At 35.4% G+C, this 15896-nt stretch overlaps 1 protein-coding gene across 6 annotated transcripts in view; it reads left to right on the top strand.

The window, feature by feature from the left end:
* The window catches only part of PMS1 (PMS1 homolog 1, mismatch repair system component), a gene marked incomplete at its 5' end in the record, with an annotated part of 90539 nt that extends 76186 nt beyond the window's left edge, over window positions 1-14353 (top strand). For 4 of the 6 annotated variants that reach the window (XM_079710562.1, XM_079710560.1, XM_079710558.1 and 1 more), the window contains 4 exons: window positions 1676-2158; window positions 5360-5490; window positions 9537-9697; window positions 14070-14353. In XM_079710562.1, coding sequence (XP_079566688.1) covers window positions 1676-2158; window positions 5360-5490; window positions 9537-9697; window positions 14070-14234 — 940 coding nt within the window. In that variant the 3' untranslated portion in view covers window positions 14235-14353. The remainder of the gene's footprint in view (window positions 1-1675; window positions 2159-5359; window positions 5491-9536; window positions 9698-14069) is intronic. The other 2 variants (XM_079710561.1, XM_079710559.1) reach the window with 1 other exon arrangement.
* Between the last annotated feature and the right edge of the window lie 1543 nt (window positions 14354-15896).

The raw sequence follows: 15896 nt of genomic DNA, 5'->3' as shown, positions 1-15896 counted from the left end.
CTTAGTTGCTCCGCAGCACATGGGATCTTCCCAGACCAGGGCTCGAACCCTTGTCCCCTGCATTGGCAGGCGGATTCTTAGCCACTGCACCACCAGGGAAGTCCCTACCCCCCCTTACTTTTATATTTTTTATCTGGGACTCGAATTACATATATGTTAGGTTGCTTGTTTTGCCATAAGTCACTGAAGTGTTTTTTCAGTCTTCTTTCAATAATTTTTCTCTCTGTTGTTCAGATTGGATAATTTCCTTTGATCTGTCTTTAAATTTCCTGATCCTTTCTTTTGCCATCTCTTATCTGCTGTTAAGTCTACCCAGTGAATTATTCATTTCAGATATTCTATTTTTTAGTTTTAGAATTTCCATTTCCATTTGGTTCATTTTATAATTTCCCTTCTCTGTTGAGATTATCCCTTCTAGGCTCTCATTGTGATCATCTTTTTCTTAATTCCTTAAATATATGTAAAAACCAATTTAAAAAAATTTTTTTGCAGTTCCGACACCTACATCATCATCTTGAGGTTGGTTTATACTGTCCACTTTTTCTCTTTACCATAACTCACATTTTCCTTTTTTATTGCTTGAGTGGTAACTTTTGCTCATATAATGGACATTGTGATTGATATGTTGTAGAAACTCTGGATTCTGTTATCTTCCGAAAAGTGTTGGGTTTTGTTCTACCACGCATTTAAATTGCTCACAGATCACCTGGAGCTTAAGGAGACTTTGTTTGACACTTCCTTAGGCAAAGACTTTAAATTTTGCTGTTAGTCCTAGGGCAGCTTCCTTAGTTCTAGAACATATTTTTTTGTTTTGTTTGTTTGTTTGTTTCTGTTTTGTTTCCTTACCCCTAAGATGTAAGATGTAGCCCTCCTCCAGTTTTAATTGAAAGCCCAAAGTGTTTTCCAAGTCATCTAATTATGTGGAATTTAAACTCCAAACTCTGTTTCGCCTGCAGCAGGCAGCCACTGAAATCTCTGTTTAGCTTATTTAGCCTTCTAGTGGTTATTTTCCTCTAGATTCTCACACACGGGATTTTCTCCCTCAATTTCCAGTTGTTTTGGAAGCAGGGAGTTCTGTGTTCTGATGACTCAGTTAATAAGAGTGCAGCTTTCTGACTGAGTTCTTGCTACTCTTCCTTAATGCTCTGGGGATGGCCCTCTGGGTAAAAGTGGTATAAATGTGGATCTCTTGGGCCTCGCTGGTGGCGCAGTGGTTGAGAGTCCGCCTGCCGATGCAGGGGATACGGGTTCGTGCCCCGGTCTGGGAGGATCCCATATGCCGCGGAGCGGCTGGGCCCGTGAGCCATGGCTGCTGAGCCTGCGCATCCGGAGCCTGTGCTCCGCAACGGGAGAGGCCACAACAGTGAGAGGCCCGCGTACCACAAAAAAAAAAAAAAAAAAAAAAAAAAAAATGTGGATCTCTTTTTTTTTCAAGGGTTGAATCCATTCCAAATTCTGCATGCTTTTCATTGCTCTTCAGTGCCTATTTTAAATGGTTGATTTCTGTATTTTGTTCAGAGCTTATGGTTATATTAAGGTGGGTTAATCCAATACGAGCTCCTTTGTCAATACTGAACCTGGAATGCCAGCTCTTTATTTTTTATAAAATTTTCTTCGGATGGTTAATGTATTTCTCATTATGACTTCATTAGTTCTTTTTTATCTCTATTCATAGATATGAAGAGAAGGCTACTAAAGACTTGGAAAGATACAATAGGCAAATCAAGAGAGCCATTGAACAGGAGTCGCAAGTATCATTAAAAGATGGCAAAAAAAGGATAAAACCCACCAGCGCATGGAATTTGGCACAGAAGCACAAGTTGAAAACTTCATTATCTAATCAGCCAAAACTTGATGAGCTCTTTCAGTCCCAAATTGAAAAGAAAAGCCAAAACATTAAAAAAGTTCAGATCCCGTTTTCTATGGAAAACTTAAAAAAGAATTATGATAAACATAGGAAATTTGACTTAGAAGAAAAGGACGAATCTTACTTGATCCACAATCTCAAGTTTCCTGATGCATGGCTAATTACATCCAAAACAGAGATAATGGTATTAAATCCATACAGGGTGGAAGAAGCTCTGCTATTTAAAAGACTTCTTGAGAATCACAAACTTCCTGCAGAGCCACTCGAAAAGCCAATTATATTAACAGAGAGGTATGGTGAAGTAATATAATTTTTTTTTACTCTAAAAACATTTATTGAAATTGAAGGTAAAAAGTTGAAAGTGTTTCCTAGCAGGGAAAAGTATTTATGTAAAGAAATTTTTGTAATTTGATTTCAAATATTTAATGGAATTGCTTTTAAATAAATAATTTTAGAATATTCTAGATAGTTTACTTCTGCAGTTAATAAATATCAAGCTCAGTTCCCCCCCGTACATTAGTGATTTCCCCAGGGTAATCCTGACGTTGGATTGCCATGACTCTTCTTCATTGTGCACTCTTTGTTTTAACATTTCAAACATATACCAAAACAGAATTATACAGTGAACACCTTTATCAACAATTATCAAGATTTTGCCACATTTACTGTCCTTGATACACACACACACACACACACACACACACACTTATGTTTTTCCTTTTGCTAAAGGATTTAGAACGATTCCCATCCTTAGAATTTTCAGTATGTCTCTCTCTAAAATGGCCATTTTCTTAGCCACAATGCCTTTTTTCATGCGTTACACAATACTAATTCCTTGGAATTGTTCCTCATTGTCTCAGAATGTCTTTTTATAGTTTTTAAATTAAGTTTAATTTATATTTAAACAAGGTCCAACCATTACATTCTGCTTTGTATTTTAAATCTCTTCTAATATCACGCCGTTAATGTATTGTGGATTCTTAGTTGCTTGTTCATTGGAATATCCCATTGTCTCTATTTGTCTCTCTTGCTTTCTTGTGATGGTGTTTAACTTGTTTTTCCCTCTCCCATTTTTAAATGGAAGTTAGCTCAGGAGGATTGAATAGATTTAGATTCTACTTTCTGGTAAGACTACTTAATACATGGTGCTATGTACTTCATATTTCATCACATCAAAAGGCACTTATCACTGAATTCAGCTGCTGACAACCTGATGTTCCATCTTAAAGTTCCCCGATAACCTTTCCATCTAATGGTTTTATCCATTGATGATTGTTGCCTTAACTAACTTTATGATAGATTGTAAAATGGGGTATTTCCTTTTCATATCCTATGTGAGCAAATTGTTTTCTGTAAAAACAAATAACTGTTAAATAGTCTACTAATATTTCACTTTCTTGTACTTAATATTTCTTTTTTAGTCTGACATAGGTAGAAGAAATTATATTTATGACAAAGGAGATAAAAACCTGAAATTAAAAAGATGACAGTTTGTTTTGGAGGCCAACGTTCTGTTTCAGACTTCCAAGAATAAATCAAAAATCATTTAAAAAATGTATTTAAACCCTTGTGTTAAAGACCCTGCCTCCAGAAAGAAAAACAGGGCCAGAACCAAAAAAACATGTGATAAAGCTATCTTTTTAATTAAGGCAATAGTAATCACAGTAACTAAAACCCAGTGTCTTTCACAGTATTCTTTTAAGACTGGCTAGGAAACTGTCAAAGAAAGAATTAAAAAGAGTTAATACAGCCTTAGGCTTAATTAAAACAGTTCAAAAATCTGATAGTACTTTTCTTTTTCTTCCCTTAAAAAGAGCTAGGGTGTATTTGTATACTCCACTGCTTTTCTAAATGGTATTCGTAAATTTTCATTTAGATCTCAAAAATATTTTTGTGCTTTATGAATTATAGGTTTTAAAAAATATTCTTCTTTGTGACATTCTGTTATTTAAAAACAAATACATTAAAAGTTATTATTTGGGGTCCATACTAGCCTGAGAATAAATCTTTCTTATTTGAACATGGACAGCAACAAAGCTTAATTGAAAATTGTTTTCACCTTTCTTCTGAAATATGACATCCCCATCACAGTTAATAATATAAGTTTTTAAAAACTGAGTCATAAAGAAGGTAATTATGGGTTGGGCTCAATTTTCGTGTCAGAGTTCTAATGCAGGTTGTGTAGTTTATCTCTCAATGGAGTATATAATTTAGAGATTATTTATTAATAATCTCAATAATAATAATAATAATACAATAATAACAATATAATAATAATAATAATATTGTTAATAATATTAACAATAATAATAACAATAATGGCTCATATTTACTGAGCTCTTACTATATGATAGGAACTTTACTAAGCCCCTTGCTTTCATGATCTTATCTTCACAATAACCATATGAGAGGTATCCACATTTTAACGAGGAAACTGAAACACAGAATGTTAAGTAACTTACCAAGGTTCATTCAGTCAGTATATAAGCAGTGGATCCAGCATTCCAATCTTGACAGTAACTGTAGACCCTGCACCACTAATTTCTATACTATATCATTATCACCACCACTACCACCGCCACCAGCTCTCAGGTTGATCTTCTGAATGTTGCGTTAGACCAGACAGCGCACATCTGCTATATAGCCAAAGTTCTCCTCTCCATGATACCTGCTCTTAAAGCCAGTGGGGTCCTCAACCTTTCAGAGGTGATAAGCAAAGACATCATCTATTAATTTTCAAGGGGTACAAGATTTTAATGAAGTAGCAGCTCATCATCCTGCACTGGATAGAATATAGAACAGCGCCTTATTTACATAGGTGTCAACTGTAACGGACACATTACTGTAAATAACATGTTATGAAGCACCTGACCAAGCCTAAAACCAGCATGAAAGGTTAATTTGTGGCCTAGGTAATCTTTGGCCACCTCAAAATTTTGTTTAGAGCTAGTACCACTCAGTGTATGCCACCTTTGGCAAACATACTGTGCCTATAGTATACTGGAGGTATCTCTCCCAAGCCCTGAATTACTTTTATAAGTTCTTGGGAGAAAAAGATACATGCTTATCTTCTTATTGAAGAAACCTTGACTAGCAATAGACTATTACGCAGGATGGACTACATCAATAACTTGACAATATGTCTTTGTAAATAAAGGTATAAAATGGCGTTATTTATAAATAAAGTTTTCATTTGTATTATAGAGAGAGTACTTTTTAAATTTCACATTTAGTTTGTATAACATTCTAGAAGATAGAAACTGTCTTTGTGTCTATTCTTCCTCCTTTCTGTACACTGTATATATGGTAGGTCTACGAAGTATTAACAGAAATGTAAAAAGGTAAAGTTTCTCACAGGGCTCCTTATACCTTTATATTTTGGTTAGTGATAATAACACTGTTTAAAGGGCCGTCAGATTAACTTTTCTCCGTAAATTCTCTTATTTCATTTTACGTATTTAATAAGTTAAAGGGCCATAATTTCTTTTTCAGTCTTTTTAATGGATCTCATTATTTAGAGATTTTACATAAAATGACAGCAGATGACCAAAGATACAGTGGATCAACTTACCTGTCCGATCCTCGTCTCACAGCAAATGGTTTCAAGATAAAATTGATACCAGGTATGATAATGTGGTTTAATACTTCCTGACTTGGAAAAATAAGTCTTGTTCCAAAAGTTACTTTTGGGTTTCGTAATTTACAGATATCACGGTATATTTTTGTCTCACCAAAAGTACAGTGTCAGCTTTGTAAAAACAGTCATATTTCAGAAAGGTCACCTCTGCCTGAAACAAGCAAGTTTAGCATCTCAGTCCATTGCCTTGTATTTTAGCATTTCCATAACTAATCAAGTAATTGTAATTTTTGCCATCCTTTGTCACAATATGCAGACTGCCTGCTGTGTCTAACTAAATTATTAAATACTCCTTAGATGATGAAGCAGAAATAGACATGTAGGGTACTAGAATTGACTAACAAAATTAAACATCTCTCTTCCTTTTTTAAAAGCATTTACTTGTCTTGCCAATTAGATGTGTAGCATCAACAGTCTTACTGTTTGGAGAGTGGATGATATGATTCCATGGCTTTGCTAAAAAACCTGTCATAATACTGTTTGCTTACTGTGGAAATTCACTGGGTGGGGAGAAAAAAGAAAATTCTTCTGGCTAGGAGACTTCAGTTTTCCTGGCTGGCCCCTTCTCTGTTCTTTCATAGTTTCCATACTTAACTGCCTTCTGCCCTAGCTACCTAGGCCAGTCTTGTCCTATTACTTTGCTTTCATCTGGTATCAAGCAGCACAAAGGTACCAGGAAGAGTGATTCCACTGTCCCTTCCCCCACCCTCCCCTAAACTTGCCATGACCAAAGTGTACAAAAACAAAACAATGTAGAAAATTTTTAAAGGATTGTTTTACTGAGACATGAAAAGAAAATAAGTAAAAACAATGTACAAAATCATGAAATGGAATAAATACAGAAAATGCTTTGGTGTTCCAAACTTTAACTTCATTGACTAGCAGTTTTAAGAAAACCTACCCAGAACTTCTTTCCTCCTAACCTCAACCCTGGGTGTTTAGATCTGGAGTGAAGAGTTAGTCCAAATCCCACCTCTGCCATTTAAAAACACGTGTTCTAGGGAAAGTCAGTTGGCCTCAGTGTTACCTCATCAATAGCAACTAATAATTATTATGTGCATGGCAGTAGTCTAAGTATTAAATGTATTAATTCATTTGATCTTTCTAATAGCCCTGTGGTTCTGTTACTGTGCCCATTTTTTATAAATAGAAAAATTGAGGCATGGAGAAACTAAGTTTGCCTAAGGGTACAGATTAGTGGTAGAACCAGGATATGAACCCAAGCAATCTGCCTTTAAAACCAACTCTTAACTAATTTATGTTGATTTCCTATTAAAATTGATATATTTACTTCATGAAGTTGTTAGCACTAAACTAGGTACTTAGGTAAATCAGCATAGTACTCAGCAATGGTATGTGTTCAGATATTCTCTTTTCTTCCAGCACCCCCTTTCTGACCTGAGCTGACTTGTAGTCATTTTTTTGGTCCTCCTAGAAATCTTTCATCCTCAGGACTTCTGACATTTTAAAAATTTATTTGAAGTGTGAAGCAAGGAGTTTATGTATGTGTATGTGTGTGTGTAGCAAGATAATTTTTTCTTAATCTATTTTCCTAATTAACTATGTGGCATTGGTGGCAGGTACTTTTTTTTTTCATGAAAGATGTTATCACAACAATTTTTTTTTTAGTTAGGATAACTACCATGTCTGTTGCAAAAGCATGTTTGTTTTTGAGTTACCCAGTAAGTTTCTGTGCCACAGATGCTTTCAGCTCTCAGCTTGTAGAGAATGTTTTTAAGTCCTGTAAATGCCAGGTACTTTGCATGGCACCAAAGATATGAAAATGAATAAGCCAGTCATCTGCGAACTGACTTGATTTGATCGGAATTAACTTTACTTCGATTATCATCAGCATTATTTCTCTTCTCAGTAACAGATCAAGTTAAAGGCATTCGTTTTTTTCCTTCATTTTTTTAAAACCATTTTTTCATTCATTAATTTTTATGTCATGTTTTCTTAAAGACCATTTCTCCGTCTTTTAGTGAGAGTTTTGTTGTATTGGATTAACTTTTTTTTTTTGCGGTACGTGGGCCTCCCACCATTGTGGCCTCTCCCGTTGCGGAGCACAGGCTCCGGACACACAGGCTCAGTGGCCATGGCTCACGGGCCTAGCCGCTCCACGGCATGTGGCATCCTCCCGGACCGGGACACGAACCCGTGTCCCCTGCATCGGCAGGCGGACTCTCAACCACTGCGCCACCAGGGAAGCCCTGTGTTGGACTAACTTTTGATCAGCAGTTTGCCAGTTGTCATAAAACATATTTAGATAAAAGCACTTGAAAGAGGAAGAATACATCTGGCTTTAAGGAAAAAGATTCTGAATGTGACCCTAAGAACTTTGCTTGTTAATGAGAATAGCTTTTGTTCTGTATCAATAAGAATTACACATTTTAGGAACTGAAAACTTGTCAAACCACTTATTGAAGTATTTTCGGGAAATTGGGAAGCATTTCACAGAATTTTATGGAAACTTCTTGAACATGATTCCAAATGTCTGTAAGTTTTCCATATCTAAATTTTGCAAGCACAGATATTAAAATATTGCTCAGTTTCCTTGTTTGTTGCCATATACTTTTTACCCATATCCACAAATAATTCTGTGAAATGTGTATAATTTTCCAGCATTCATGTAGACAGTATTAGACTTTTCAGTCAAATCATACTGTAAATGGCATAGAAGCAGCAATAGTGAAAAGTCTCTTGACTGATAAATTTTACTATCTGTATAAAAAGATGTGAACTGGAATATTCTGCTACTTCCTCTTTTGCCTATCTAAACCCTGTTTCAAGTCCCATTTAAGTTCCCCTGGTTGCTCAAACTCTCATTTTGTCTTCCTTCACTGAACTCTGTATTTTACCCCTTAACACTTGATTATGTATCTTCTTATATTATTCTCCAGCTGTTTCCAGGGAAGAACATTAGGATGCCTTCTCTGTTTAGTATACCACCAGTGCATCTGCCATTCAGGTCAAGGAACTAGTCTGTAACTGGGAACAGGTTAGGAATAGGGTCGTTGACATCTCAGGACCTGAAACTCTTCAAGCTACATCACTCCTCTTTTAAAATTTTTCCATTGATGGCTACCACTTATCCAACATGGGACTATCTCTTTTTTTTGTTTGTTTTTTTACTTATAGGTACTTATAGGTAACATTTTGTGGTCTCCAATATTAAGAACACTTTTACACAGATATAACCAAAGAAAACAAATTTCTTCTATTTTCTAAAATCAAAAATGCATTCTAAAGCCAAATTTGATGCTTGGGAATGTATGCTGTTATGGATATTTTACCCCATTATATATCCACTCATGTTGCTACTTTTTAGTTTTATTTTAATCACTAAGTTATTTAAATTAGTTTAAATAATAGATAATATGTCAGATTTAAACATTATTCTAGTAAAATAAACATTAGTATTTCATTTCCTCAAATTGCTACTATATTAATAAGTTACTATAGTGGTAATCATTTTGTAGTTTATATGTGTGTTTATCAACACTTTGTACACCTTAAACTTACACAGTGTTATATGTCAAATATATCTCAATAAAGCTGGAAGAAAATAAGTTACTATGTGAGTATTTTTATAATAACCTGTTAAGTTAAACTAATCATAGAAGTAATTCAGGTTTTTAGATATTAAACCAGTAGGATAGAATTTGAACAGCAGCAGTTGTTAAAACATTTAAACCAGTTTTATTTTAATAAATAGTAATGGGGCTCCATTTTCTCTCCAAAGTAAGAAATGTTCTAAATAAATGTAGGGAACAGAACAACAGTAACTGAGATTAAATTAAATGATGTAAAGCACATGTGGATTCTTTGAGCACTTACGACTTAATGTGAATGTGAAATCCTATGCGAAATTATTATTTGTTCTTCAACTAAGGAACAAAACTTTTCTGACTCTATTCTAATGAAGGTTAACTAAATATTTTAACAGTAATTTTGTTTTTAATAGACATTTTCTGGAATATAGTTTAAACAAAACTAACTATATATGTGGTTTTATTTATTTTTTTCTCTTAGGAGTTTCCATTGCTGAAAACTACTTGGAAATAGAAGGAATGGCTAATTGTCTTCCATTCTATGGAGTGATGGATTTAAAAGAAATTCTTAACGCTATATTAAACAAAAATGCGAAGGAAGTTTATGAATGTAGACCTCGCAAAGTGATAAGTTATTTAGAGGTATGCATTATTAGCTTATGTAGATTGTCTAGGTTTTAAGATACTTAACTTTTCCTTAATAAAATAGTAAATGGTTTCAAAATAGTAAAGTTTCTATAAGGCTTGTTATCTGTTTGCAAGAGGAAATACTATTTAAAAAAAAAAACTCCATTAAAAGTTTCACATCATGGACTGGTTGTGGTAAACTCTATCATGGATCCTTACTATAACATTATTTCTTGAATACATATTGAGGAAGAGCCTTATGCATGAGACACTTTGTGAAGTTTTTTGTTTTGTTTTGTTTTGTTTAGAAGGGATTCATAATTACTCCACCTTGATACCAAACACTTGTCTAAAAAGAACTGTAATGTGATTTTAAGCCCTGATCTCTTCAAGAGCAAAAGAGGGGAGGGGGAATGAAAAATGTAGATTATTGAATAAATGGAAATTTTTGTTTTCTAGCAGTATCTACCACAAATGAGAAGTAAAAGTGTATTAAAAAATAAATTCAAAAGTAATAGAGGATGGAGGCAGGTTATAAAGTTTTAAATGTCCAAGTGTTGGGCATTTGGTAGTAAAACAATAGTGATTGTTTCTATATTGAGGTTCTGTCCCTCAAGGTTGACTGGTGTTATTTTGAACTTTAATAAAGTTTATTTTCTTCCTTTTAAAAAATGAGTCATTTTTGTTTAGACTGTGATCATGGTGGGCCGTGAATTCTGAGGGACAGATTTCCTCAACAGGAAAGTCCATTTTTTACCCTTCCTGAAGATTATAGTCAGTAGCATTCTGTGAATACTTCAAGAGGTTTGTCCTATGGAACTTGCCAACCTATTGTGGAGGCAATTCAACACTGATAGTTTCTAGGGACCTGAAAGTTTCCTTGTGAAGGAGTTGGTATAAACTAAATAAAGGTTGAGGGAGTTGTGGGTAGTGTTTTGTATATCAAAGAACCACATGGGAAGAAGTAAGATTTCAGAAATAAGAGGAAAAAGTGGTTGGGATTAGTTACAAATACTTTTACTAATACTGTACCTCTCATTACGTTAAGGCAATAGTGGATGTGATTCTTAGGGAAGATAGTCTAAGTAAAAAAGAGAACTTCTGTCAGAACCATAGTTATGCTTCCATTGACAGTCAAGCTGAATAAGATGAATCAAAGATAAAGATAGAAGAGTAAAAGAATCAAGGGAGGAGTGGATATACAAATCAAGGGAGGAGTGGATATACAAGTCAAGGGAGGAAAGAAACTTAAAAATAAGTAGTATCACATTCTCTATAGGGTATAGTTGCTAGAAGACCAGCAGGTGTGGCTGCTAGATGGGAGTTACATCCTTGAAGAGAGCCATAAGGAAAAGTAGTAGTGATAGTGAAAGAGTGGGAGCAGTGGTGAAAAGTAAAAGTGTAGGCAGCAAGTTACATGGTGGTGAAGGGAAAAAAAGAGAACATGTTTGTATTGAATTCATTGAAAAAGTCTTACAGTAAAAGATTGAAGAGCAGACGTTCCAGAAGAGGCAGGAAGGGAGATGAGTTAACAATATAAGCTGTAGAAAGGTGAAACCATTCTCTGAATCAAGAGCAGACGAGGGGAGAGCTTTAAAGTGAAAGTGAAAATATTTTGAGTAAACTTGAGAGAAGTCCTGTATGATATATGTGGTAATGAAATAGGAGAGGTTATCTGCTGAGAGTGAAGAGGCTGGGGAGGCACTTGAGGATTTGAGTATATTGGAAATGATGTGAAAATAAGCTGCAGGTACTTCAAGAGAAGGTTGATTAGAGAAGAATAGGATATTCAAATGACATTAAAGGCTCATAAGAGCTAATATTGGTATTGGATCCAGCCAGCAAGTTTTGTGATTCTCCAACAATGCTCGGTAGAATTTATCCAAGGGTAAGGATTAGCAAGAGGAATATGGTGTAAGAAAAAAAGGGTGAGTAACGAAATTTGAACACATTATATATATAAGAAACTGTTTAATCCTAGAGGAATATAAAGATGAATTAGATTCTAGTAAGAACCTGCCCTTAGATTCTAGTTGGAATGTAGAGGGAATGCAGGAAGCGAAGCTAGAGATAGTATCTTTAATGCCTCACTAACTATTCACACGTGAAGTACAGAAAGATGACAGAAGGGTGCTTGTGAGCCAGGAGAATTAGGAAAGATTGAGGAGATTAAAGGTCAAAGTGAAGAAGAAGAATAGATTTAGTTGGAATAAAGGAAGTAGGATGATCTGAAAGATAATGGGAGAGAGTATGTGGTTAGAGAGAATAATGTTAGTATTCAGGATCTTTGAAGTACAACAAGTTTTGAAAAAAAATAAATCTTAAAACAAGCCAACTTCACTAATGCTATTTTACCCCCAAACTGTCAGTCTTCCCTATCGCAGAAAACAGCACTACCATACCAAAAATTATCCTTGATTCTGCATCCCTCATAACCAGTCCATCAGCAAGTCTTGACTTTGCCTCCAACTCATGTCAGGAGTCTTTTATAACTCCCCCCATCTCCACTACTATCTCCCTAGTCAAAAACTCACCAGGGATTGCATTGAATCCATAGATTGCCTTGAGTAGTATGTTCATTTTAACAATATTCTTTCAATCCAAGAACATAGTATATCTTTCTATCTGTTTGTGTCATCTTCAGTTTCTTAGATTAGTGTCGTAGTTTTCCAAGTACAGGTAGGTGTACTCCTAGGTAGGTATACTCCTAGGTATTTTACTCTTTTTGATGCAATGGTAAATGGGGTTATGTCCTTAATTTCTCTTTCTGATAGTGTATAGAAATGCAACAGATTTCTGTATATTAATTTTGTATTCTGCAAATTTGCTGAATTCATGATGAACTCTAGTAGTTTTCTGGTGGCATATTTAGAATTTTCTATGTATAGCATCATGTCATCTGCAAACAGTGACAGTATTACTTCTTCTTTTCCAATTTGGATTCCTTTTATTATTTTTCTTACCTGATTGCTGTGGCTACGACTTTCAATACTGTGTTGAATAAAAGTGGTGAGAGTGGGCAACCTTGTCTTGTTCCTGATGGTAGAGGAAATGCTTTCAGCTTTTCACCATTGAGTATGATGTTGGCTGTGGGTTTGTCATAAATGGGCTTTATTATGTTGATATATGTTCCCTCTGTGCCTACTTTCTAGAGAGTTTTTATCATAAATGGATGTTGAATTTTGTCAAGAGTTTTTTCTGCATCTGTTGAGGTTATCATATGGTATATATTCAATGGAATACTACTCAGCCATAAAAAAGAATGAAAATTTGCAACAACATGGGTGGGCTTGGAGGGTATTATGCTAAGTGAAATAAGTCAGACAGAGAAAGACAAATACTGTATGATATTACTTACATGTGGAATCTAAAAAATACAATGAACCTGTGAATATAATAACAGAAAAGAAACAGTCTCACAGATATAAAGAACAAGTTAGTGGTTACCAGTGGGGAGAGGTAATATAGAGGCAATATAGGAGTAGGGGATTAATGATTAGCTTATAAAATAAGCTACAAGGATATATTGTACAACACAGGGGATATAGCCAGGTTTTATAGTAACTATAAATGAAGTGTAACCTTTAAAAATTATGAATACTGTATTGTACACCTGTAACTTACATAATATTGTATGTCAGTTACACTAAATAATATATATATATAATTAATTTTAAAAAACAGCTCTCACCAGGACTGCAGTGATTGCCTGCAAGACTCCTGCTTCTCTTCTTGATCTGCCTCAAGTCATACTTCACAAAGTAGCCAGACTGATTGTTTTAAAATGTGAAATGAATGTCAGGCTTTTGCTTAAAAACCCTCTGGTTACTTCCCTTTGCATTCAGATTAACACCCAAATTGCTTACCCTGTCCCAAAGGGCGATCTGGCCCCTGCCTAACTCCTTTTCTTGTTCATCTCTTCACTTTAGTAACTCTGCTGCACCCACACTGACCATTCAGTTCTTTCTGTTCCCTCTGTCTGAAATGCTTTTCTTTCCCCATCATCTTTGCATCATAGTTCCTTAAATTGAAGCTTAATTGTCACCTGGAGGAAGCTTTTCCTAATCACACAATCACTCTCTATCACGTTGCCCAGTTTAATTTTGTGCACTATTAGTCGCTGAAATTTTCTTTGTATTTTTATCTTTCTGCTTCTCTGCACTAGAATGTCAGTTTCAGAAGAGCAAGGATCTTGTTTGTCTTGTTCTCTGCTGTATTCCTAGAACCTACAGCACTGACTAGCACATAATTGGTGTTTAATAAATATTTGTTGAGTGAGTAAATAATGAAAGAATATAATCAATTTTATGTCTTCCTCCTTGCCAGTAAAAACCTGTTTTCTGCTTCAGGGTATATCGCAGTAAAATGTATGGCTTTCTCTCCACAGGGAGAAGCAGTGCGTCTGTCTAGACAGTTACCCATGTACTTATCAAAAGAGGACATCCAGGATATTATCTACAGAATGAAGCACCAATTTAGGAATGAAATTAAAGGCTGTGTTCATGGTCGCCCATTTTTTCATCATTTAACCCATCTCCCAGAAGCTACATGATTAAATATGTTTAAGAAAATTTGTTACTATTGAAATCGATATGGTCATAAAATAATATGAGTTGGGTTTTAAACTGTCTTTGTACTATCATGTGTCAAATGGTTGTTTTATAAGTAAGGATTCACTGGCCTGTTTGTATACTGAAAAAATTTTCCAAAACTGTAAAAATATTAAATAAACTAATAGACTATTAATTCATTTTATTCTCAAGAACCAGCCTTCATAATAATTATTGGTTGTAAACTCCAAATTGAAAAATACTATTATTGGGTGGTTGATTTGCTAGGTTCTATTTATCTAATTGTATCCTCCAAACTTGTACGTTGAAGCCCTAACCCCCAGTGTGATGGTATTTGGAGATGGGCCTTTTGGAGAGGTAATTTGGTTTAGATGAAGTCATGAGGTGGGGCCCTCATGGTGGGATTAGTGCCTTTATAAGAAGAAATACCAGATAGTTTGCTCATTCTCTCTTCTCCTCCCACCCCCCATCCCCCCCACCACCACCACTCCACCCCAGCTGCCATGTGAGGACAGAGAGAAAAAGTGGCCCTCTGTAATCCAGGAATAGAGCTCTTACCAGAAACCAACCATGTCAGCCCCTTGACCTTGGACTTCTAGCCTCTGGAACTATCAAAAAATGTCTTGTGCTTTTAAGCCACCAGTCTATAGTATTTTGTTATGGCAGCCTGATCTAATACAATGGGTCAGCCCTGTGCAGGGAGAATCACAGACTCAGCTGGCATATATGGCAGAAGTTATCAGTCTTGTGTAAAGTAGGATTGAGAGGGAGTGGGGAAAAGTAAGAAAATGAAATTCAGAGAAAGAAGATAAAACATAGCTTCAAAAATCCTGCTATTTACCTCTATTTGGGAGTAACAGTTGAGAAGTTGCTGTCTCTTACATGGAAATTATTGGGCTCTGGGATTACAATTTGTCAGAACATAGGAAGATCCAGATTTTTAACAAAATTTAGATTGAGTGTTCATTGTGCATGTGTCCTTTCAAAAACCAGATCCCAAGATGTTTAAAAAAATTATAAAAAAATTAAAACAGGGGGCTTCCCTGGTGGCGCAGTGGTTGAGAGTCCACCTGCCAATGCAGGGGACACAGGTTCGTGCCCCAGTCCGGGAAGATCCCACATGCCGCAGAGCGGCTGGGCCCGTGAGCCATGGCCACTGAGCCTGTGCGTCCAGAGCCTGTGCTCTGCAATGGGAGTGGCCACAACAGTGAGAGGCCCACATACTGCAAAAACAAAACAAAACAAACAAAAACAAAAAACAAAAAACAAACAAACAAAAAAAAAATTAAAACAGATCCCACAAGTGCACCAAAGTACTTAATTTACAAAAAGTTGAAACATGATTTTTAGTGAATATATTTGTTATATAAAATAATATACGGGATACAGTGTTCCCACATTCACATCACCTGTAGTTTTCAAGGAGAATTTTTAAATTCTTAAGACACTTGTGTTAAGAGGTACAAATTGTGATAATTTATACCTGTAGCTAGGACTTTTTTCCTAACATTGTCCTGTTTCCAACAACCCAAATACTAGAGGGTTTTTTTCCCCATTATTCCCTTTAATAACTTGGGGCCCCTCTCTGGAAGACCTTTCTGGGAGTAATCCTTTTTAATTTACTGGGTAAATTGAGGAAAGAG

The sequence above is a fragment of the Hyperoodon ampullatus genome (assembly GCF_949752795.1).
Source record: "Hyperoodon ampullatus genome assembly, chromosome: 8".
NCBI lineage: Eukaryota > Metazoa > Chordata > Mammalia > Artiodactyla > Ziphiidae > Hyperoodon > Hyperoodon ampullatus.
The sequence above is the reverse complement of the archived record's forward strand: the minus strand, read 5'-3'. Positions and strand labels throughout refer to the sequence as shown.